The following is a 21,877-nucleotide window of genomic DNA, read 5'->3' on the forward strand; positions in this document are numbered from 1 at the left end:
AGGTGAAATTGCCCCCGTCCACACATCCCACCGGTGACCAGCAGTGTTTATTGAGCCCGATCCTGGGGGGGGGTGGCCCCTCCCTATTTTTGGGCAGGGATCATGTCATCGATGGGCTGGTTCTGCTCCAGCTTCTTCTCCATCTCCACCATCAGCTTGACACCGTCCACCACCAACTGCACCTGCTCCACCTCCGAGGAGCCCAGCCGGTCCGCGTTGGAGATGTCAAAGACGGCACCCACAGCCGCCGTGTCCACCCCACCTGGGGGGGGGAGGGGGTCAGCACCCTGTGGCACTCCAGGGTGGCCCCTGGCACCCCATGGCACCCCACGGTGGCCCATGGCACCCTATCACACCCGTGGTGCCCTATGGCACCCCACAGCACCCACCATGGCACCCTAAGGCACCCTATGGCACCCCACAGCACCCCCTGCAGTGCCTGCGCCCACTTGGGCAGCAAATCCCACCCACCCCCCCTGCCCCCGCCGTGTCTCCTGGGCCCTGTCCTGGTGCCACCCTGTCCCCGTGTCGCCCTGTCCCCGTGTCCCCGTCCCCTGTCTCCGTGTCCCTGTGCCCACCTGCATCTTCTGTTCCTGTGCGTCTCTGTGCCCGCCTGTGTTCTGTGTCCCCTGTCCCCCTGCACCCCCATTCCCACGCCCCCTGCCCCCCTCCCATCCCCCTGTGCCCCCACCCCCATGCCCCCCCTCCGCCCCCGTGCCCCCCTACCTGTGCCACGTTTCTGGAGGCGCAGGCGCTTGAGGATCTCCTCGAACTTGGGGTGCTGGCTGAGCTTGGGCAGGCGGACGTGGACCCCTCCCCGCAGCCCCGTGCCCAGGTTGGAGGGGCAGGTCAGGATGTAGCCCAGATGCTCGGTCCACATGAAGGGGTGACCTGCCTTTTTGAAGATCTCCTCGATCTGGGTGGGGGATAAGACACGTGGGGGCGGGAATGGGACACAGAGGTGACACAGGGTCCCCACCCGTCACCTGCCTGACCCCCAGGTCACCCATGTCCCCTCCGTGGCCCTCGTGTCCTCCCGTGTGCCCCACACCCCCAACACTCCATCCCTCGGTGTCCCCCCAGTGTTCCCACCCCCCCCCCCACATCCCCCCCCCCAGCACCCACCTTCTTGAGGCCGACGCAGAAGCGCCTGAACACCTCCTTCATGTTGCCCCCCTTCTCCATGGAGATGACACGCAGGTGGTCCTCCTCGTTCACCCACACCAGGAAGGTCTTGTTGTCATTGTGCCTGGGGGGGGGACACATGACATCCCTCAGGGACCCAGCTGGGTGGCTGTTACGGGCTCCTCCACCCCCCCAGGTGGGCTCCCCAACACATGGGTGCCCCCCAAGTGGGCTCCCCAAGCTGTGGCTGCCCCCAGCTCACCCTAGGTGGGCTCCCCAACACATGGGTGCTGCCCAGGCAGGCTCCCCAAGACCCCTAGGTGGGCTCCCCATGGTGTGGGTGCCTCCAGCACCACCGCAGGTGGGCCCCCCAAGCTGTGAGTGCCCCCTAGGTGGGCTGCCCATGGTGTGGGTGCCCTCCTAGGTGGGCTCCCTAAAGTGTGGCCACCCCCAGCCCCCCCAGTGGGGGGGCTCCAATACTGTGGCTGCCCCAAGGCACCCCCAGGGGAGCCCCCAGGCCGTGGGTGCCCCCCAGCACCCACCAGATGCCGCGGGCATCAGGCCAGTCACGGGCCATGCCGGATGCCAGCAGCAGCGGTGAGACGGGTTTGTCGAAGAGGAAATGGTCATCGATGAGCTGCTGCTGCTCCTGCTCCGTCATGGCCTTCAGCGGGTAGTACTTGCCCTTGAACTCCCCATCCAGGCTGTTCAGGGCTGGGGGAGGTGTGGGGGGGTGGGGGTCAGCCGGGCCATGCCCACCCGCACCGGTCAGGCCCACCATCCCAAAAGAACGACCACCACCACCGGACACACAAGCAAGAGATGCTGGCTGGTACTTGTGCCAGGCCACGCCCCCTGTGGCAGAACCCCCGCCCCCTAAGGAGAAAGCCGCGCCCCCTCAAGTATGTACCCCTATAGCACAGGCCATGCTCTCTCCTGCCCAAGCCGTGCCCCTATATACAAACCCCGCCCCTCCCGCACAAGTCCCGCCCCGCATAAGCCCCGCCCTCCCTCCAGCCCAACCCACACCTCTACAAGACCACCGACGACCCCATAGCCCAAGCCCCTCCCCTCCAGCACAAGCCACTCCCTTACAGGACAAACCGTGCCCCCTATAGCACTAGTCCCGCCCCTCCAGCGCAAGCCACGCCCCTTTCTGCAAAAGCAACACCATCCAGCACAAGCCCTGTCCCGTATCCCAAGCCCCGCCCCCAAAGAGCAAACCACGCCCCCTCCGGCCCAAGCCGCACCTCTAGAAGAGAAACCATGTCCCCAGAGCACAAGCCACGCCCACTATAGCACAAGCCACGCCTCTACAAGACGACTGATGTCCCCTATAGCCCCGGCCCCACCCCCCGGCCCGGCCCCGCCCCCCCCAAGCCCCGCCCCTCACCGGTGACGGACAGCTTCTCGACGGCGCGGCGCTCGCCGCGGCTGCAGTGGGGGGGCAGCGAGTAGCCCTTGATGCTTCGGCCCGTGCGCACGCGGCTGCTCAGCACATACTTGGGGTCCAGGTCCTCCCCCCCCTGCCCAGCTCATCAGAGGGGGGCCGCAGGGTCACCACCCCCCCCCGAGCAGGATACACCCCCAACCCTGAGAAGGATAACCCCCCCAGACGCCCATCACCCCCCCAAAGGGGCACCCCAAGCCCCCCATCACCCCGCAAAGGGCACCCGAAGACTCCTATCCCCCCTGCAAGTGGCACCCTAAGCCCCCTCCCTGCCCCAAGAGGGACCCCAAGACCCCGATCGCCCCCCCAAGGGGCACCCCAAGTCCCCCCCACAAAAGGGTCTCCAAGCCCCTCCCAAGGGGCATCCCAAGAACCCCATCACCCCCCTAAGGAGCACCCCAAGACTCCCATCACCTCCCCCAAGGGGCACCCTAAGACCCCCATCACCCCCAAAGGGCAGTTCAAGCCCCTCCCCCCCACCTTGAGGTTCTCGTGGTTGAGGTCGGTGCGGTGCTTGTCAGTGGGCTTGTAGCCACCATGGCGGTCCTGGATCACCGGGTCAAACAGCTCCTTGAACACCTCGTATGACTCCTCGTCACCCGCCACGCAGCCCACCGTCATGATGAATGGGTGGCCTGGAGGTGGCTAGTCAGTGCCACGGGCTACTAGCCACGACACAGGCCACTGGCCAGCCTACTAGGGCCCCACATGGGTCTACCAGGCACCGATCACCAGCCATACAGCCCACCGTTAAGATAAACGGGTGGTCTGGGGGAAGCTAGTCAGTGCCACGGGCTACTAGCCACCGGCCACTGACCACCACACAGGCACTGGCCACCCAGTATGGCACCGGGCACAGGACACCACCTCCCAGTATGGCACTGGGGACAGGGCTCTACCCCTGGGCATGGCCCCCCCTCCCCAGCCCTGACCCCGGTGGGCCCCTCCCCCGGTGTGCGGGTGGTGACGTCACTCACCGGGGTTGTCGACGCCGGTCTGGATGACGTCATCGAGGGTGAAGCCGCTGGGGGTCTCCTTGTCGCGCAGGCGCTGGTAGAGCGCGGGGGTCAGCACCTTGGCCATGTGGTTGTTGTGCTTCGCCAGGTCCGGGAACTCCTCCTCGGGCGAGAAGTTCAGCTTGTGCCGGTTGTGGGTGCTGCTGAACGGCATGGCTGGGGGGGGGGCACACAGCGGGGGGGGTGTCAGCCTGGGGGTGGGGGGGTGGGCTGCTGAACGGCATGGCTGAGGGGGTCAGCACAGAGAGTGGGGTGGGCACGGGGCGTGGGGACAGCGTGGGGCGGGCTGCGGAGGGCACTAGGACCCGGCGGCTCCCGACCGAATCCGCCCCTGGGGGGCGTGGCCGAGACGGGGGCAGTGCCAAGCGCGGGGGGGCGGGGCCAGCGCGGCCCGGACCATGTTTGGCCGGGCCGGGCTCGGGGCTATTTATAGCACGGAGGGACCCGGGGACCGCGGCGGGGCAAGGAGGCGGGTCTTGGGGGCGGGTCTTCGTCCTGGCCGTCCCAGTGGTCCCAGTGGTCCCAGTTGTTCCAGTTTGGGTTCTCCGCGGGGGGTGGAGGTGTCCTGGTCCTGGGGATCCCCCTCTAGGTGCTGGGGGGTCCCCACTACCGGGGGTTCCGGTTTGGGTGCTCCTGGGGGAGGGTCCCCGTCCTGGGGGTCTCCATCTGGGTGCTGGGGGGGGTGGGGGGGTCCCCAGGACCGAGGGTCCCGGTCTGGGGGGTCCCGGTACCCAGAGGGGTCCCCATCTGGGTGCTCCTCGGGGAGGTCCCGGCTTGGGTGTCTCCCGGGGGTCCCCCAGGTGTCCCCGTTTGGGTGCTCCGGAGGGGTGTCCCGGTGGCACGAGCGGGCCCCGATCCCGGGGGATCCGGTACCGGTTTGCCTCCGGTGCCCCGGGGGTGTGTGTGGGGGTCCCGGTTAAGGGTGGGGGTCCCGGCGGGGAGGGGGGGGGGCTTGTCACCTGGAGCGGCGGGTCACCGGGAGCGGCGCGCGTGCGGATCGGGCGGTACCGGCGGAGCAGGCGGCGGGGACGGGGGCGACCCCTACCTTTATCCACCCCCCGGCCCCGCCCGGCCCCAGGGCTTGCGGGTGAGGGGGGGTCCCGGGGGGGAGTCCTCACCGGGCGGGGGCCGGGTCCTGCCGGAGCCACCCCGGGAGCCGGGGAGACCCTGCGGCCCCCCCCCCGGAGCCGCCCCCCCCCCCCCCCCCCCCCCCCCCGATCCGGTGTCGGGTGGCCGGTGGGCGCCCGTCCCGGCACCTGCCCGTCCCTCCCCCGTGACACGCCCCCCCCCCCCCCCCCCGACGCTAACACCCCCCACCTACCCCCTGTACCGGGCACTCACGTTGAGCATTGCAGGGTGCAACGCCCCCCCCCCCCCCTTGCACCCCCCCATTGCAGCCCCCTCTTGCCCACCCCCACCACTGCAGGCTGCTCGTTGCACGCTGTGCATTGTTCATTGCACGGTGCTTGTTGCACCCCGTGCATTGTGCATTTCACGGTGCTTGTTGCACACTGCTTGCTGCACCCCGTGCATTGCACGCTGCACGCTGCAGGCTGCTTGTTGCACCCCGTGCATTGTGCATTTCACGGTGCTTGTTGCACACTGCTTGCTGCACCCCGTGCATTGCACGCTGCAGGCTGCTTGTTGCACCCAGTGCATTGCACGGTGCACGGTGCTTGTTGCACACTGCGCGCTGCACGTTGCATGCTGCTTGTTCCACACTGTGTGTTGCATGGTGCTTGTGGCACACACCTCGCTGCACCCTGTGCATTGCACGTTGCACATCACACTGTGCATTGCACACGTTGCGGGCCACTTGTTGCACGCTGTGCTCACTGCATGTTGCACAGTGCTCGTTGCATGTTGCACGCTGTGCATTGCACGTTGCACGACAAGTGTTACCCCTTGCACCCACCCTACACACAGCCACCCCCCACCCCCACCCCCACCCCCACCCCCACCCCCAGCTGCCGTGGCCTTGGCTGACCTTGACCCACCATGACCTGCCGAGCCAGGGCCTGGCTGCAAACTGGGAGCAACTGGGACCAAGTGGGGGTGGATTGGGGGGGTGGGGGGCATCCACGGGGTGGTCAGGCTGGGGGCACCCACGAGGGGGTGGGGGGGTCAGGGCAGGGCCACCCGTGGGGGGTGACCCCAGGTGGATCCGCTGGTTCAGGGCAATTTAAGCCCACCCCCCACCCCCCCACCCGGTATTTTTAGGCCGGATCCAGTTTCCCGGGTGGATCCAGTGTCGGTGCCTGGGGGGTCCCAGGGGGGGGCCGGGACAGGCGGCAGCACCCACGGGTGGGGACTGCTGGTGCCCCCCTTCACCACCCCCACCACCCGCCATAAACACCACTGGAAGGTGGGGGGGGGGCACCCTGAGGGTGCTGGGGGGGAGGGGAGTTCACTGGGGAGGGAGGCTGGCACATCCCGCACCCCGGTTTTGGCACCTTGGGGGAGGGGGGGCTGGGGGCTGCACCCATGGGTGCTCTGCAGGAGCAAGGGGACCCCATTTTGGGGGAGGGGGGGGGTAGAGTCTGGGGGGGGGGGGGGGTTGGATGGGGGGGCAGTGCTGGGGAGGGGCATCCTCAGGGTGGAGGGGGGTCCCTAGGGTGGGGGGGTCTCTCTGGGTTGGGGGGGATCCCAAGGTGAGGGGGGTCCCTAGGGTGGGTGGGGGTCCTGTAGGGGGGGGTGCCAGGGTGGGGGTTCCCTAGGGTGGGTGGGGGTCCTGTAGGGGGGGGGTGCCAGGGTGGGGGTTCCCTAGGGTGGGTGGGGGTCCCGTGGCAGCGGCAGAGGTGGGGAGGGGGGCAGTGGCGCAGGGGAGGCTGAGCCGGGGGCTCCTGCTTTATTGGGGGGGGGGGAGGGATGTACAAAAAAAGGGGGGGAGGGGCAGCACCCGGTAGGACCCCCAGGGTGGGGGTGCCCGATCCCGATCCGAGTGCACTGAGGGGGGACCGAGTCCATCTCCGAGTCAGGGGGGATCTGGTTCCTCCTCTGAGTATATTGGGGGGCTCCAGATTCCACACCACCACCCCCCCCCAGTACACAGGGGGGATCCAGGATCCACTCTGATCATGGGGGGGAGGATCTAGCTGCTGCTCTGAGAAGTGGGGGGGGCTCTAGATCCCCCCCACATGTACACAGAGGGATCCAGTTCCTGCTTTGAGCAGCTGGGGGGCTCCAGTTTCCCCCCCGACAGGACCTAGATCCCACTCCAAGGAGGCTGGGGGGGGGGGGGATCTACTTGCTGCTCTGAGACTGGGGGGGGCTCTAGATCCCCCCCTTGCACACAAAGGGCTCCGGATCCCGCTCTGAGCCGACTGGGGGGCTCAGGGAATCCCCCCCCGCTCCACACAGTGCGGGGGGGATCCCCCCCAGGGCTCACACCTGCTGAGCGATCTGCTCGATCCGCTGCAGGGTCTCCTCCGACTGCAGCTGCTCCAGGGTCAGCAGCGACAGCCCCAGCTGATCCTCCTGGGGGGGGGCATGAGGGGGGGGGGCCACCCTGGAGGGGGTGGTCCCGGGGTGGGGGGTCCCAGGGGAGGGTCCTGGGGGAGGGATGGGGGTCCCAGGGTGGGGGGTTTCCCATTGGGGGGGGGTCCCAGTATGGGGGTGTCCCTGGGGTGTTGGTCTCGCTGCGGGGAATCCCGCTGTGGGGTGGGGGGTCTCACTGCGGGGTGGGGGTCCCTCTGCGGGTGGGGGTCCCGCTGTGGGGGGTGCTGCTATGGGGGGGGGGGTCTCACTGCGGGGTGGGGGTCCCTCTGCGGGTGGGGGTCCCGCTGTGGGGGGTTCCGGGGGTGGGTTTCCCGCTATGTGGGGGGGTTCCCCCGTGGGTGGGGGTCCCGTTGTGGGGGGGTCCTGGGGTGGGTTTCCCACTACGTGGGGGGGTTCCCACTGTGGGGTGGGGGTCCCTCTGCGGGTGGGGGTCCCGCTGCAGGGGGTGCTGCTATGGGGTGGGGGGTCTCACTGTGGGGTGGGGGTCCCGCTGTGGGGGGTTCTGGGGGTGGGTTTCCCGCTATGTGTGGGGGGGTCCCCTGCAGGTGGGGGTTCCCCCGTGGGTGGGTTTCCTGCTATGCGGGGGGGTCCTGGGGTGGGTTTCCCGCTACGTGGGGGGGTTCCCACTGCGGGGTGGGGGTCCCGCTGCGGGTGGGGGTCCCCGGGGGGGGGTCGCCCCCCCTCACCTGGTGGAAGGGCTGGGCCATCTGGCGCAGGAAGAACTTGGCCACCTGCACCGCCTCGTCCACCGTCAGGTTCCAGTTGGCCTCGCTCAGGTGATCCTGGATCCAGCGCGGCAGCTTCCCCCGCTTGTCCGCCCGGGCGAAACGCTGCGGGGGGCGGGGGGGTGGGGGTGGGTCTGAAACCCCCTCCCTAAATTATAACACGCCCCCACCCCAAAACGCTGGGGGGCTGACCTTGTCGGCGAAGACCATGAGGCCGTAGTCGGTTTTGCCGCGCAGCGCCCGGCCGACGCACTGCGCCGCGTGCCGCATGGCGTCGAAGGTCAGGAAATCGTTTTCCCGGATCTGGAATTGATCCCGCAGGAATTCCAGCCGGGCCTGAAAAACAGGGGAAGGGGTTGGCACCCATGGGTGGCCCCCAGGAGGGTCCCCAAGGGAAGGGGGGGGGGGGTGTAGCTATAGGGGCGCCAAGGGCTGCGCGTGGTGTGGCCATGGGGCGTGGGGGGTCCCAGGGGGTCTCCAGGGGGGGTGACAGTGACCCACGGGTGTCCCAGGTGGGGGTGGGGACCCACGGGTGCCCCAGGGGGGTGACAGTGACCCACGGATGTCCCAGGTGGGGGTGGGGACCCACGGGTGCCCCAGGGGGGTGACAGTGACCCACGGGTGTCCCAGGTGGGGGTGGGGGCCCACAGGGTGCGCCAGGGGGGGTACAGTGACCCACGGGTGCCCCAGGGGGGGTACAGTGACCCACGGGTGTCCCAGGTGGGGGTGGGGACCCACGGGTGCCCCAGGGGGGTGACAGTGACCCACAGGCGTCCCAGGCGGGGGTGGGGACCCACGGGTGCCCCAGGGGGGGTACAGTGACCCACGGGTGCCCCAGGGGGGTGACAGTGACCCACGGGTGTCCCAGGTGGGGGTGGGGGCCCACGGGGTGCGCCAGGGGGTCCCCAAGGGCAGGGGTGGGGAGCCATGGGGTCCCCTGGGGTGCTGGGGGTCCCCTCGTGTCCCTGGGGTGCTGGGGGTCCCCGTTCACCTTGAGGATGCGGCTCTGGGTGTAGACGTAGGGCACCCCGAACATCACCACGGCCCGGCCGTAGTGGTGCACTGGGGGGGGGCGGGGGGGCGTCAGGGTGTGCTGGCACCTGTCACCGCGTCCCCCCCTCCGCCACCACATCCCCACTGCCACCACGTCCCCCCGCACTGCCGCCGTGTCCCCCACTGCCACCACATCCCCACTGCTGCCGTGTCCCCCCCACTGCCGCCGTGTCCCCCCCACTGCCACCACGTCCCCCCCAGTGCCGCCGTGTCCCCATTGCCACCACACACTACCCCTCACTGCCACCGTGTCCCCCCTGTCCCCGTGTCCCCCCCCCCGGCCCCGTGTCCCCCCCCCCGGCCCCATCGCTCACCAAAGTCGATGCCCTCCGAGACCTTGCCGCGGGCGATGGAGAGCAGGATGGCGCCGCGGCCGTTCTCGCAGGCCTGCGAGTGCCACTGTGTCACCCGTTGGGTGGCCCCGGCCCCTGTGTGTCCCCCTCTCCCCCCGTTTGTCCCCCCCCGCGCCAGCCCCCACCTCCTGGTACTTTTCCAGCGCCACGCTGGTCTCGGCCCCGTCCTGCGTCTCGATGAAGATGAGTTTATTCCGCTGGATGTTCTCCAGGATGCCCTGTGTGGGGACAGCGCGGGGACAGCATGGGGACACTGAAGGGACAGCACGGGGACGCTGAGGGGACACGGGGGTACCTGAGGGGATGCTGAGGGGAAAGGTGGGGGACCCGAGGGGACACTGAGGGGACAGGTGGGACCCGAGGGGACAGGTGGGGACCCGAGGGGACAGGTGGGGACCTGAGGGGACCCTGAGGGGACAGGTGGGGACACGAGGGACCAGAGGGGACCCTGTGGGGACATGAGGGGACCCCAGGGGATGCTGAGGGGACACTGCGGGGACATGAGGGGACCTGAAAGGATGCGAAGGGGACAGCGGGGGACCCCAAGGGGACAGGTGGGGACACGAGGGGACCCCGGGTGACACAGGGGACCGGCGGTGCCGCACCTGCTCATACCAGGCGGCGACGACCCCCTCCAGGTGCCGGTAGCTGGTGAAAAAGGCGACGAGGCCGTCGGGCACCACGGCCGAGAGCTCCAGCAGCAGCGCCCCGCAGTTCCGCAGCACCGCTGGGGGGGGCACCCATCAGCACCCCCCACCCATCAGCACCCCCCACCCATCAGCACCCCCCCACCCCCCCCCCCCACGGACCCTATCCCCACCCCCACCACCCCAGCCCCATAACCCTGCCTCAGCTCCTCCCCTCCCCCCCGTGACCCCCCTTCTCCCCCCCCAGCCCCATAACCCCCCCCGTGCCCCCCCCCCCAGTCTCCCCAGCCCCCTGCCCCCCCCAGCCCCCCCCCCCTTACCGATGTCCTCCCGTGACTCGAACTTGGAGGTGATGGCCACCTGGTCGTTGCCGCGCCCCACGATCTGGGGGGGGGGGACAGCGGTGACACAGGTGTCCCTGCCCCACCCCCACCCCCCCACACCCCCCCCCAGATCCCCCCTCACCATGGGGCACAGGCAGGTCCGGGCCAGCGTCATGGTGAAGGTTGCCATGGTAACGGGGCGGAAATCCAGGATTTTGGGGTACATGTCGAGTGGGGAGAGAGTCTGGGGGGGACAAGGGGGTGTCACCCCGTGGGTGGGGGGGCACCGGGGGGGGACGACACAGGGGAGGACATGGAGATGCTTGGGGGGACAGGCACATGGGGGGACATGGGGACACAGGGTAACAGACCCCCGAGGTGATGATGGGGGGTGATGGGGGGGTGACGGGGGGGGGGTGACACTATGACAGACCCCTGAGGTGATGGGGGGGGTGACAGGGGGGTGACGGGGGGGGTGACACTATGACAGACCCCTGAGGTGATGGGGGGTGACAGGGGGGTGACGGGGGGCGGTGACACTATGACAGACCCCCGAGGTGATGATGGAGGGTGATGGGGGGGTGACAGGGGGGGTGACACTATGACAGACCCCTGAGGTGATGGGGGGGTGACAGGGGGGTGACGGGGGGGGGGGGGTGACAGTGTGACAGACCCCCGAGGTGATGATGGAGGGTGATGGGGGGGTGACAGGGGGGGTGACACTATGACAGACCCCTGAGGTGATGGGGGGGTGACAGGGGGGTGACGGGGGGGGGGGTGACAGTGTGACAGACCCCCGAGGTGATGATGGAGGGTGATGGGGGGGTGACAGGGGGGGTGGCGGGTGGGGGGTGACACTATGACAGACCCCCGAGGTGATGATGGAGGGTGATGTGGAGTGACGGGGGGGTGACGGGGGGGGTGACGGGGGGGGGGTGACAGTGTGACAGACCCCCGAGGTGATGATGGAGGGTGATGGGGAGTGACGGGGGGGTGACGGGGGGGGGGTGACGGGGGGGGTGACAGTGTGACAGACCCCCGAGGTGATGATGACCGACTGGAAGCGCTCGAACACGGGTTTGATGGCGACGGAGGCGTCCAGGCAGCTGGGGGGGGCAGGGGGACACACGGCCACCACGTCACCATGTGCCCCCCCCCCGATCCCCATGTGTCACCCCTATGCGTCCCCGTGTCCCCCCCCCCATCACCCGCATGCCCCTGTGTCCCCCTCCATGTCCCCTCCCACGTCCCCCATGCCCCTTCACTCTGTCCCCCCCCATCCCTCCCGTGCCCCCCGTGTCCCCCATGCCCCCCCCCGCCCCGTGTCCCCCTGTGTCCCCCCCGTGTCCCCCACCTGAAGTGCAGGACGGGGTTGGCGATGCTGGGGGTCTTGTCATCGAAAGGCTCGATGATGATGGTGAAACCTGGGGGGGGGGATGGGCACACTCAGCTGGGGGGGGCACACAGCCCCCATAACCCCCCCCAACCCCTCCAGCCTCCCCCATTCCCCCCCCAGGGGCTTACAGCCCATCCCCCCCCCCTCCATGTGTGCCACTTGCCACTCAGGGGTGGGTGCAGCCCCCACCCCCCCCCACCCCACAGGGTGCTCCCCCCCCCCCCCCCCCCCCCCCAGTGTCCGCCCCTGCTTTGTGCCTCCAGGGCTTGGCGCAGACCCCCTGATGCCCCCCTTGCTCCCCCCCCCTCCATGCTCCCTCCCGGTGTTCCCCCGCGCAGGATGTCCCCCCCCGCCCCCCCGGTGCCCCCCCCGCCCCCCAGCCCCCCCCGCACCGCGGCTGTAGGTGCTGACGAGGGTGGCGAAGTTGGCCAGGAGCGTCAGGGGGGCGAAGGAGCCCAGGTCGGGCACGGCCAGAGCGACCAGCAGCGAGCGCAGCCGCTCCGCGCAGAACCTGGGGGGGGGGCATGGGGGGGCACAGGAAAACGGTCCCTTGGGGGGAGGTCGGTCCTTGGGGGGTGTCAGTATTTTTCAGGGGAAGGGGGTTTGTCTTTGGGGGGGCGGGGGGGGGGAGCATGTTCTCATGGCACGGGGAGGGGGGGAGTTCCCACTGGGGGGGGGTCAGTCCCTTGGGGGGGGGGGTATTCCCATGCAGGGGGGGTCAGTCCCTTGGGGGAGGGGGTGTTCCCACTGGGGGGGGGTGTTCCCATGGGGGGGTGTCAGTCCCTTGGGGGGGGGTGTTGCTCCCATGGGGGGGGTCAGTCCCTTGGGGGGGGGGTTAATCCCTTGGGGGGGGGGGGGGATTGTTCCCACGGGGGGGGTGTCAGTCCCTTGGAGGGGGGGTATTGCTCCCATGGGGGGGGTCAGTCCCTTGGGGGGGGGGTTTCATCCCTTTGGGGGGGGGGGGAGTATTCCCACTGGGGGGGGGGTCAGCTCCTTTGGGGGGTTGTCGGTCCCTTGGGGGGGTCATTCCCATGGAGCGGGCTTGGTCCCTTGTGGGGGGGGGGGGAGGGGGTGTCATTCCCTAAGGTGCCCCCCCCCACTCACCGCAGGGGCTTGCGCTCGATGCAGACCTTGTCGCGTAGGTCGCGCAGGAAGGCGGGGGGGCTCTCGCGCACCACGTGCCCCCCCCGCAGCCGCGCCCCCACGTACCCCAGCAGCCGCCGCAGGAACCCCACAAAGTGCTCGCCTGTCCGGATGCTGCCGGGCACTGCCTCTGGGGGGGGGGAGGGAGGGGGGGCGTGGGGGGGGTCGGGGGGGGCTGGGGGGGGCAGCCGGGGGGTGGGGGGGGCTCACCCGTCCGGATGCTGCCGGCCATTGCCTCGGGGGGGGGGGGGCTGGGGGGAGGTCAGCTGGGGGGGGGGGGGGCACCACCCGGGGGAGGGGGAGGGGCAGGGGGCCATCCCCCTTCCCCCCCCCCTCAGGGAGCAGATTCGGGATCACCAGGGTGCCAGCACTTTGCTGGTGGGGGGAGATTGGGGGCACCGTAAAGGGGAGAGGGGGCACCCCAAAGGGATCCCACAGGGTGTGGGGAGGGAGATCCCAAGGGCTGGGGACACCCCAAAGGGATCCCAGGAGGTGGGGAGGATCTGAAGGGCTGGGTGGGAACCCCATAGGGATCCCATGGGTGGGGGGCACCCAAAAGGGGTCCCAGGGGTTGGAGACCCTGCAAAGTGATCCCCAAGTGTTGGGGCACCCTGAAGAGATCCGACGGGTGGGGGGCACCCCAAAAGGATCCCAGAGAGTGAGAACACCCCGAAGTGATCCCGAGTGGGTGGGGATCCCAAGGGTTGAGGGCACCCCACAGGGATCCAGAAGCACGGAGCACCCTGAACCTCTCGGGTGGGTGTCTCCCCAGCCCCCAAAGCACCCAAGGGATCCCCCTGGCTCGGGGCGGGGGGGGTGGATTCCCGGGGTGGGGGGTGGATCCCCACACTCACCCTGCAGCACCTCGTCGGGCAGGACGGGGTTGGCGAGGTAGAGGTCGGTGTGGCGCGCGGCGCTCGCCTCCCGCAGCCCCTCCACCAGCCGCCGGTACTCGTCCGCCAGCCGCTGCGCGTCCGTCTCCTTCACCCTGCGGCCACCGGTGGCTTTGGGGACCCCGGGGGGGGGGCAAAGTGACAAGAGCCACCCCCCGCCCAGTGTCACCCCCGTGCTCACTTTTGGATGGTGGCCTGGAGGGTGGCCACGTTGGCTTGGCAGCGCTCCAGCGTCCGCCGTGTGATTGTCACCCCCATGGCATCGATGCAGACGTTATCTGGGACACACACGCACACATGCGCGTGTCACCCTGTCACCCAGGTGGCACCGGTGACACGTGTCCCGCCCCCCCCCCCCCCCAAAGGTGGCACCGCACCGATGTTGTGCGCTTCGTCGAAGACCACGACGGATTTTTTGGCTAATTCTTTGGAGACCAGATCGGCGATTTTAGGATCCAGTAGGTAGTGGTAGCTGTAAACCACCACGTTGGCGTGAAGGATCTGCCGGGAAGAGACATTTGGGGACATCTGGGGACAAGTGCCACCCCCACCCCCCCACGGCCCCCCCCTCTCACCGAGTAGCGGGCGAGGAAATAGGGGCACCAGCCGCAGCGGCGCCCGTGCGCCTTCAGGTCATCCAGGTTGTAGATGCCGTAGGGGAGGGGGACATCGCGCCCGTGGGTGTCGAAGTCCTGAGAGGGGGGCACCTATGGGTGCTGGCGGGGTGGGGGGCACCCAAGGGTGCTGGAGGCAGGAGGCACCCATGGGTGCTGGGGACCCAGTTTGGAAACAGGGAGCACCCAAGGGCCCCAGGTGCCAGCGGGCCCCCCCCCGGTGCAGGGGAAGGTAGGTGGATCCCGGGGCACCAGCCAGGGGTGGGGGCAGGGGGATCGAATGGATCCCTCACCTCGAAGAAGCGGCAGGCGGGCAGGGATGCGTCGTGCTGGTGCTGCGCCCGCACGTAGGAGGCCGTCAGGCTCAGGCACCGGCTGTCCACCTCCTTCCCAAAGCGCAGCGAGGACACCTGCACCCCCCCACCGGCGTCACTGCAGATCCGCTGGGATCCCCCGGTGGATCCCGCCCCATCGATCCCTGCCTCACCTCGGGGTGGATGCAGAGGTTCTTGCGGGAGCTGAGTGCCAGCCCCAGGAATGGCACCTTCTCCCCCAGCTCCTTCTCATAGAAATCCATCAGCTTCCGCAGCTCCTCGATCACCTGTGGTAGCAGTGATGCTCAGGCGGATCCCTCGGGATCTGCTCCCCTGCCCTCCAACTCCCCCACCAGTTCTGCCCCCCCCCCCCCCACCTTCTCAATCTCTGGCACCGTGCGGGAGCAGTAGATCAGTTTGGTGACGTCCAAGGGCCGGGCCTGGGGAGAGAAGCAATGGCTACAATCTGCTGGGCTGGGATCGGCGGGGATCCGGTGCCGGCGCTCACCCGCTGATAGGCGACGATGAGTGACAGCAGCGACACCGTCTTCCCGGTCCCGGAGGGCATCTCCAGCACGCCGTGACCCTGCGAGACCAGCATTGTCACCCCACAGCCCTGTGGCTGGGGGGATCCCAGTGGATCCCGATGGATCCCACTGTACCTTGGCATCCAATGTTCTCTTGAGCTCCAGCATGTAGGAGAACTGCTCGGGGTAGATGTAGTCATAGGGGAAGTAAACCAGGAGACCATCGATGTTGAGCCTGCGCGGAGGATCCAGACAGAGGTGGATTCCCGCAGGGGATCCCGCTGGATCCCACCCTCCGGTGAGGAGATCAGCACTGGGCTGATTCCTCCTCGCCCTTGGGACCGGGCAGCCCCCTGTTGTCCCCGAGGGCTGCGGCGCCGGCCGGGGTCTGGTGGGCGACAGGTATCAAGACCCAGGACCCAGCGGCAGGCGGGCGCGTGTGTGCGTGTCTCGGTGATGAGGCGGCCCTGGGATCCATCGGGGGTCCCGGCCCTCCCCTGGGCCCTGCTTCACCAGGATCCCCCCGCGATCCCGCCCCCGGGATCCCCCGGGATCCATCGCAACCCTAGGCCGCGCAATTCCCCCGGCACTCCCGTGATACCAGCCCCCACGACCCCGCCGTGATCCGCCTGGATCCCCCCGGCCCGGCCTCCAGGATCCCGTCCCCGGGATCTCCCACCAGAACCACCACCACCACCTCCACCACCCCCACCCCCACCCCCACCCCCCGCTCACTTCATGGCTCCCGCCGCTGCCACACGCCGCCGCCACCGCCCCTCCCTCAGTCCCCACCTTTGTCCGCTCTGCACCGACCCCTCATTGGCCAGCGTGCTACGCCCGACCCCGCCCCTCCCTCCCAATTGGCCGAACACGCTGCCCGTCACGGCGGGGAAGGGGCGGTGGGTGGCGCTGCGGAAACGATCGAGCGCCAAGGACGGTGAATGGAGCGCCGAGCCGAGGGGCGGGTGGGGCTACCGTCACCTGGGGGGGGCGGTCCCGGGGAACGGTGTCACCGCAGGGGCGTGTCACCCCCACACTCCTGCGTGGGGGCGTGTGCCCATGTCCGTCCCCCCCCTCAGTGTCCTGAGTGGGGTGTCCGCACCCCTTTCACCCTGGTGCTGAGTGGGGTGCCCCCCCCCCGTGTGTGTGTCCCCCCTCCCAGTCCACAGTGGTACATCCCCCCCCTCGCCGCGTGCCCCCGATTCCGGCACAGACAAACGTGTCAAAGAGCTTTATGGCAGCCCCTCCCCCCCCTCCCCCCCCCGGTAGGGGCGCCCCATCCCCCCCGTGGGGGGGGTCGCCAAGCTCGGGGGGGGGGGGTCCCGGGGGGGGTCCCTCGCCGCCGGGTCACACCTGCGGGGACAATGTGGGGGTTAAGGGGGAGATGCAGACTCCGGGGCGGGGCGGGGCGGGGGGGGAGGGGAGGGGGCTCACCCGCGTGGCGGAGGTGCGAGGCACCCGCCGCTCCCTGCCCGGGGGGGGTCGTGCCAGGGGTCCCCCCCGGCTCTGCCGCGCGGCTGCTGCAGAGGAAACCCCAAAGTCAGAGGGGGCCCCCCCCCCCCCAGAATAACCCGCACATCAGGGGGTGCGCCCCCCCAAATCAGGCTGTGCCCCCCCCAAAACCCGTGTGTGCGCCCCCCGACCTTCCCAAAGCCGGGGTGCATCCCCCCCAAATCAGCGTGTGCCCCCCCAAATCAGGCTGTACCCAAAATCAGGGGGTGCCCCCCAAAACCCGTGTGCGCGCCCCCCCCCCCCCCCCCGCCCCTTCCCAAAAGCGGGGCGCCCCCCCCTCACCTCTCCCCCGTCCTCCTCCGCCGCCTCCGCGCCGCCCACGCCAGCCCCACGCCGGGCGCCAGCAGCACCAGCGGCACCGTCCCGGCCAGCGCCAGCGGCAGCGGCGGGTAACGGTGGCGCCGGGGGGGGGTCCCGCCGCCCCCCACCTCCTCCTCACAGCGAACCCCCATAAAGCCGGGGGGGCAGGCGCAGACGTGGCCGGAGATGTGGGTGTAGCAGGTGCCGCCGTGCAGGCAGGGACCCGAGGCGCAGGCGTCGGCGCGGTGGCGGCACCGGGGCCCCCCGTAGCCCAGCGTGCAGGAGCAGCTGAAGCTGTTGGCACCGTCCTGGCACGTGCCGCCGTTGGCGCAGGGGTTGGGGGCGCAGTCGTCGGCGTTCAGCTCGCACCGGCGCCCCCAAAAACCCGGGCGACACTGGCAAAGGGCGCCACGGCCCGTGTCGCGGCACTGGCCACCTGAGGGGGGGGGCAGGGGGGTTACGGGGGGAGGGGGGGGGAACGGGACGGGACACGGGGGACAGTGGTGGCGGGCGCAGGGGATGGGGGATGCCGGGGACAGTGGGGGGACAATGATGGGGGATGCGGTGGACGGTGGTGGGGGACAGGGGACAATGAGGGGACACAGGGGACAATGAGGGACATCGGTGGGGGATGCGGTGGACGGTGGTGGGGGACAGGGGACAATGAGGGGACACAGGGGACAATGAGGGACATCAGTGGGGGATGTGGGGGACAATGGTGGGCATTGGCGGGGGACGCAGGGGACACGAGGGACAATGGGGGGACACAGGGCACAATGAGGGACATTGGTGGGGGACGGACAATGGGGGGACACAGGGCACAATGGGGGACATTGGTGGGGATGTGGGGGACAATGGTGGGGGACAGGGGACAATGGGGGACAATGGGGGGACACAGGGGACGTGGGGGACAGTGGTGGGGGACAGGGGACGCTGGTGGGCACTGGTGGGGGATGCAGGGGCCACGGGGTACAATGGGGGACGTTGGTGGGGGACGCGGGGGACACAGGGGACGTCGTGCCGGGGGGGGGCACTGACCGTGCAGACACTGGTGCTGGGCGCAGCGGTCGGTGCGGCGCTCGCAGTTGGAGCCGCGGAAGCCGGGGGGGCAGCGGCAGGTGTAGCCGGGGCCGGGGGCGGGGGCGGGGGCACAGGCTCCCCCGTTGAAGCAGGGACCGAGGGCGCAGGGCGACGGTGGCACCTCGGGCAGCGGCTCCGGCAACACCAGGTGACCGGCCACCGGGAGCGATGCCACCGGTACCGGGGGTTCAGGGTCTGCGGCCGGGGTCGCTGCTGGGGCCACCACTGGGGCTTCCAGGGCCACCACTGGGGCCACCGGGGCCACCACTGGGGCTACCGGGGCCACCGCCGCTGCTGCCGGGGCCACCGCTGGGGCTACCTGGGCCGCTGCCGGTGCTACCGGGGCCACTGTGGCTACCAGGGCTGCTGCTGGGGCTACTGGGACTGCTGGTGCCTCTACTACCGCTGGTGGGGCTTCTGCTACTGGTGCTGCTGGTGCTGCCAGGGCTGCTACTGGTGCTGCTGGTTCTCCCGGAGCCACCGCCGGTGCTGCTGGTGCTGCTGCTGGTGCTACCAGTGCCACCACCGGTGCTGCCAGCACAGCTGCTGCTGCTGCTGCTGGTGCTACTGGGGCTGCTGCTAGTGCTGCTGGGGCTACTGGTGCCACCACCACTGGTGCTGCTGGGGCTACTGGTGCCGCTGTCGGTGCTGCCGCCAGTGCCCACAGCGGGCCGGGGGTATCGCATCGCGGCACCGGGGACTCGCTCCTGTGACCCTGTGCCGGCAGCACCGTTACTGGGGGGGGCGAGGGGGGGGTCCCTGGGGTGCCACCGGGGAGCGCTGGTGCAGGGGGGGGGTCCCACTCACCGTGCAGGTGCCCCCGTTGGGGCACGTGCTGCCGTCAGCGCCAGGGGGGCCGCAGGTTTCCCGGCACCCACCTGTGGGGAGAAGGGGGGTGTCAGGGCACCACCCCCCCCCCCCAAAACCCAGGGGCCACCCCAGGGTGCTGAGGACCCCCCCCCCAGCACCAAAGAAGGGGGGGGGACGGGGGGGGGGACGGGGGTACTCACGGCGGGCGCAGCAGGGAGGCCAGCAGCGGCGGGGGGGACGGCAGGCGGGGGGGCAGTGGGGAGTACAGGGGGGGCAGCGGGGGGCGCAGCGGGGGCCACGGGCAGGGGGGCGGCAGCGCAGGCGGGTGCCGAAGCGTAGCCCCCCCCCGGTCCCCCCCCGCCAGGGACCCCCAGGGGAGAGGTGCTGCCGGGTCACCGTGCGCACCAAGAGCCGGCCCTGGGGTCCTGGGGCACCTGTCAGCACCCGCAGCCCCCCCAGGACCCCCAAACCCACCCCCAAACAGCCAGGGCTCCCCTTTGCCCCCCCCCCCCCCCGGATTTCCACACCCCCCACCCCCCATTCATCCCCCACTAACGCTTGGGATCCCCATTTACCCCCTGCCCCATTTACTCCCCATTTGTCCCCCAGAACCACCATTTGCCCCCCCCCATTTACCATCAAGACCCCCATTCCCCCCCCCCCCAACCCCTATTTATCCCCCATTTGCCCCCTGGGCCCCTCATTCCCCCCTCTCAATTCATCCCCCATTTACCCCCCAGAACCCCCAGTTGTCCCCCATTTTGCCCCCCCCCCCCCCCCCAACACTCTGGGTTCTCATATCCCCCTCCCACCCCCTATGGACCCACCCCCGAATACCCAGGGCCCCCCGGACCCCCATTTGCCCCCCCCCCCCTCACCCCCAGAGCCTTTGGCCTCATCCAGCCTCCACGACTCGATGACGATGGAGACGGTGCCCTGGGCGGGGGGGGGGGGGGGGGGGCACAAAAATTAGGGGGTGGGTGTCATTCCTGGTCCCTTGGGGATCCCAGGACTATCGGGGGGGGGGGGGGGGGGGGGGAGGGAGTGTCAGACTTGGTGGGGGGTCCTCACCGGCCAGGGGAAGGCGAAGGGCAGGCGGAGGATCCGGGGGGTCCCTGGGGTAGGGGGGGGCCCGGGGGGGCTGTGGGTGACCCCCAGGCTGCAGCCGACCCCCCCGGGGGGGCGCAGGCACAGGCGGAAGACAAGGCGACAAGAAGGGGGACCCCCACATGGCCCCCCCGTGCCCCCCCGCGCCGAAAGCACCCGCAGCTCCAGCACCCCAGCTGGCTGCACCTGCAGGGGGGAAGTCAGCGACCCCAGACCTCCCCCCCAGCACCCCAAAACATCCACCGGGGACACCCCTGACCCAAATATCCCCCCCCAAATGGCCCCTTAAGGCCCCCCCCCCCACTGCTCCCCAGCAGCCCAAATCCACCCCAATGCCCCCCAAATTCCCTGGAGCCTCCCCCCCCCCAGGACCCCAAAACCACAACACACACAGACACACCCCGCAACATCCCAAATACCCCCTCGGAACGCCCCCCACCCCCCAGTAGCCCCCCCCGCGCACCACAAACGGAGGCCCAAAATACTCCAGGGACCCCCCCTCCCCCCCCAAGAATTACCAAGGGTCTCTGCCTGCCCCCCCCCCCGCCCCCCAGCACCCCCCCCTTGGGCCAGGCTCACCGGTGAGGGGCAGAGGAGGGCGAGGAGGGCGGCCAGCAGCAGCACGGCCATGGCCAGCAGCAGGGGGGGGGGGGAGGGGGGGGCAGATCCAGGCCTGGGGGGTCCTGCCCGCTCCCAATGCTCAGCAGGGTCTGAGCCCACCACCCCCACCCCCAGACCCCTTTCTAAGGGCCAAGCCCCGCCCCTTCTCAGGTCACGCCCCCCAGGAGACTGACCCCTCCCCAAACGCAGGTCTGGCCCCATCCCCCCCCCCCTCAAAAAAGAGCCCACATCTGACGCAGCACCAGGGTGGGGGGCTGCTCCATGCCCCCCCCCCCCCCCAAGCAGCACAGTGCACCCACAGCTACACATCACCCTTTATTCACCCCCACTGGGGTCAAGCCCCCCCCAAATCCCCTCCCCCCTCAATGGGGGGGGGGGGGAGGGCGCCCCACATCTGGCCCCCGCCCCCACCACAGGGCCACCAGCGCCCTCCGACCGCATCGTCCAGCTCCGGGTGACGCGTCACCCCCCTCCCGGGGCCGACAAACTGGGTGTGTGGGGGGAAGGCATCGTCCTGTCCTCCCCCCCCCCCACCGCCGCCCTCACACCGAAGTCACGGCCCCAGCGCGATGACATCACCGCTGACGTCACTGCTGCTTGGAGCGCGGCCAGAGGCGCCCGGCCAAGGCACCCAGGAAAAGCCCCGTCGGCTTCTTGCCCTGTGCCAGCTCGGCCAAGCGCTGCTGCTCCTCCTGCACTCCCCAATTGGGGGGGGGGGGGGGGGGAAAGCCAGCCGTTATAGGCAATGAGGGGCTGTCACCCCCTCCCCGGTGACAGGGGACATCTGTCCCCCCCCCCCGCGCATCCCCACCTCCTCCAGCTGCGAGCGACGACGTTTAAAAGCTGCCAAAGGATCCTCCTCCAGCGCGTAATTTTCCAGCACCGTCCGGACATCTTCCACCCCGCTAAGCGCGATGGCTGCGGGGATGAAAGAAGATTTTTATCTGAGGGGGTGAGGGATATTTGGGGGGGGAATCTGGGCTACTGGGGGAGGGGCGCGTCCGTACTTTTGAGGAAAGCGGTGAGGTCGTAGAGCGCGCGGTCGTCGGAGCTGCCGTCCCAGCGGGGCAGCGCCAGCCCGTTGTAGGGCTGCAGGCAAAAAGCTTCTCTCCGGCAATCCACCACCACCACCTTCGCCGGGTCTCTGTTGAGGCAGGAAATATCCTGGGGGGAGGGGGGGGCATAATACAAAAAAAAAAAAAAGGGTTACTCAAGGGGGGGAGGGGGCACAGGTGCTTTAGTACCCCCCCCCCAACCCCTGTGTCCCCCCACCTTGACGTGGTGACCGTCCATGTAACGGGTGGCGTCACGGAAGAGGCGGTAGGAGACGAAGCCGTGAGGGTCCACGCTGTCGATGAGGGGGAAGGCTA

The 21,877-nt window shown here is 69.8% G+C and overlaps 4 protein-coding genes across 13 annotated transcripts in view; all 4 read right to left on the minus strand.

The window, feature by feature from the left end:
• Positions 1-29: 29 nt before the first annotated feature.
• CKM (creatine kinase, M-type) lies at positions 30-4,615 on the minus strand. Its single transcript, XM_037371885.1, has 8 exons — positions 4,551-4,615; positions 3,553-3,747; positions 3,056-3,210; positions 2,519-2,651; positions 1,668-1,839; positions 1,126-1,249; positions 727-916; positions 30-262 (listed from the first exon to the last, which is right to left on the minus strand). The coding sequence occupies exons 2-8, from the start codon at positions 3,743-3,745 to the stop codon at positions 84-86; spliced, it is 1,146 nt and encodes a 381-aa protein (XP_037227782.1). The 5' UTR covers positions 3,746-3,747; positions 4,551-4,615; the 3' UTR covers positions 30-83.
• A 1,793-nt stretch (positions 4,616-6,408) lies between these two features.
• ERCC2 (ERCC excision repair 2, TFIIH core complex helicase subunit) lies at positions 6,409-15,873 on the minus strand. Of its 8 annotated transcripts, none has more exons than XM_037371878.1 (23): positions 15,813-15,873; positions 15,213-15,312; positions 15,059-15,136; positions 14,928-14,990; positions 14,724-14,837; positions 14,530-14,646; positions 14,198-14,314; positions 14,000-14,123; positions 13,804-13,900; positions 13,584-13,717; positions 12,691-12,859; positions 11,979-12,097; positions 11,545-11,614; positions 11,227-11,296; positions 10,333-10,434; positions 10,188-10,251; positions 9,826-9,947; positions 9,346-9,438; positions 9,182-9,254; positions 8,806-8,876; positions 8,007-8,150; positions 7,776-7,919; positions 6,409-7,068 (listed from the first exon to the last, which is right to left on the minus strand). In XM_037371878.1, exons 1-23 carry the CDS (start codon positions 15,815-15,817, stop codon positions 6,976-6,978), a joined length of 2,283 nt encoding a protein of 760 aa, XP_037227775.1. In that variant the 5' UTR covers positions 15,818-15,873; the 3' UTR covers positions 6,409-6,975. The 8 variants fall into 8 exon arrangements, 6 of the variants coding, with proteins under 6 accessions (XP_037227775.1, XP_037227773.1, XP_037227779.1 ...); XM_037371876.1 differs by having other exon boundaries at positions 9,182-9,266; XM_037371882.1 differs by lacking the exons at positions 6,409-7,068; positions 7,776-7,919 and having other exon boundaries at positions 8,038-8,150; positions 9,826-9,868.
• A 551-nt stretch (positions 15,874-16,424) lies between these two features.
• DLL3 (delta like canonical Notch ligand 3) lies at positions 16,425-20,948 on the minus strand. The gene is given in 10 exon segments (XM_037371945.1): positions 16,425-16,430; positions 16,512-16,544; positions 16,546-16,597; positions 16,872-17,325; positions 17,928-18,684; positions 18,777-18,847; positions 18,980-19,204; positions 19,658-19,715; positions 19,851-20,140; positions 20,900-20,948. Coding segments are annotated over 10 exon segments (1,995 nt in total).
• Positions 20,812-21,877, minus strand: part of TIMM50 (translocase of inner mitochondrial membrane 50) — a 6,773-nt gene continuing 5,707 nt past the window's right edge. For 2 of the 3 annotated variants that reach the window (XM_037371923.1, XM_037371925.1), the window contains exons 9-11: positions 21,515-21,671; positions 21,319-21,425; positions 20,812-21,199 (exon numbers count right to left, since the gene is read on the minus strand). In XM_037371923.1, the coding sequence (XP_037227820.1) occupies positions 21,061-21,199; positions 21,319-21,425; positions 21,515-21,671 (403 nt within the window). In that variant the 3' untranslated portion in view covers positions 20,812-21,060. Of the gene's footprint in view, positions 21,200-21,318; positions 21,426-21,514; positions 21,672-21,779; positions 21,874-21,877 lie in introns of all 3 variants that reach the window. The other variant, XM_037371924.1, reaches the window with a different exon arrangement.

The sequence above is a fragment of the Falco rusticolus genome, chromosome 21 (assembly GCF_015220075.1).
Source record: "Falco rusticolus isolate bFalRus1 chromosome 21, bFalRus1.pri, whole genome shotgun sequence".
In the NCBI taxonomy this organism is placed as follows: Eukaryota; Metazoa; Chordata; class Aves; order Falconiformes; family Falconidae; genus Falco; species Falco rusticolus.

Excerpts from the sequence above, each read along its gene's own strand:
- ERCC2 (XM_037371876.1), bottom strand. Across the intron at positions 13,718-13,803 it reads CTCCAGGCCACCATCCAAAA|GGTGAAGGAGACGGACGCGC; the intron begins GTGAGCACGGGG and ends CGGTGGCCGCAG. Across the intron at positions 11,615-11,978 it reads CGTCAGCACCTACAGCCGCG|GTTTCACCATCATCATCGAG; the intron begins GTGCGGGGGGGG and ends CCCCCCCCCCAG.
- CKM (XM_037371885.1), bottom strand. The coding sequence starts at position 3,745 with ATGCCGTTCAGCAGCACCCACAACCGGCACAAGCTGAACTTCTCGCCC. Across the intron at positions 1,250-1,667 it reads CCTGATGCCCGCGGCATCTG|GCACAATGACAACAAGACCT; the intron begins GTGGGTGCTGGG and ends TCCCCCCCCCAG. Across the intron at positions 917-1,125 it reads TCTGCGTCGGCCTCAAGAAG|ATCGAGGAGATCTTCAAAAA; the intron begins GTGGGTGCTGGG and ends TCCCCCACCCAG.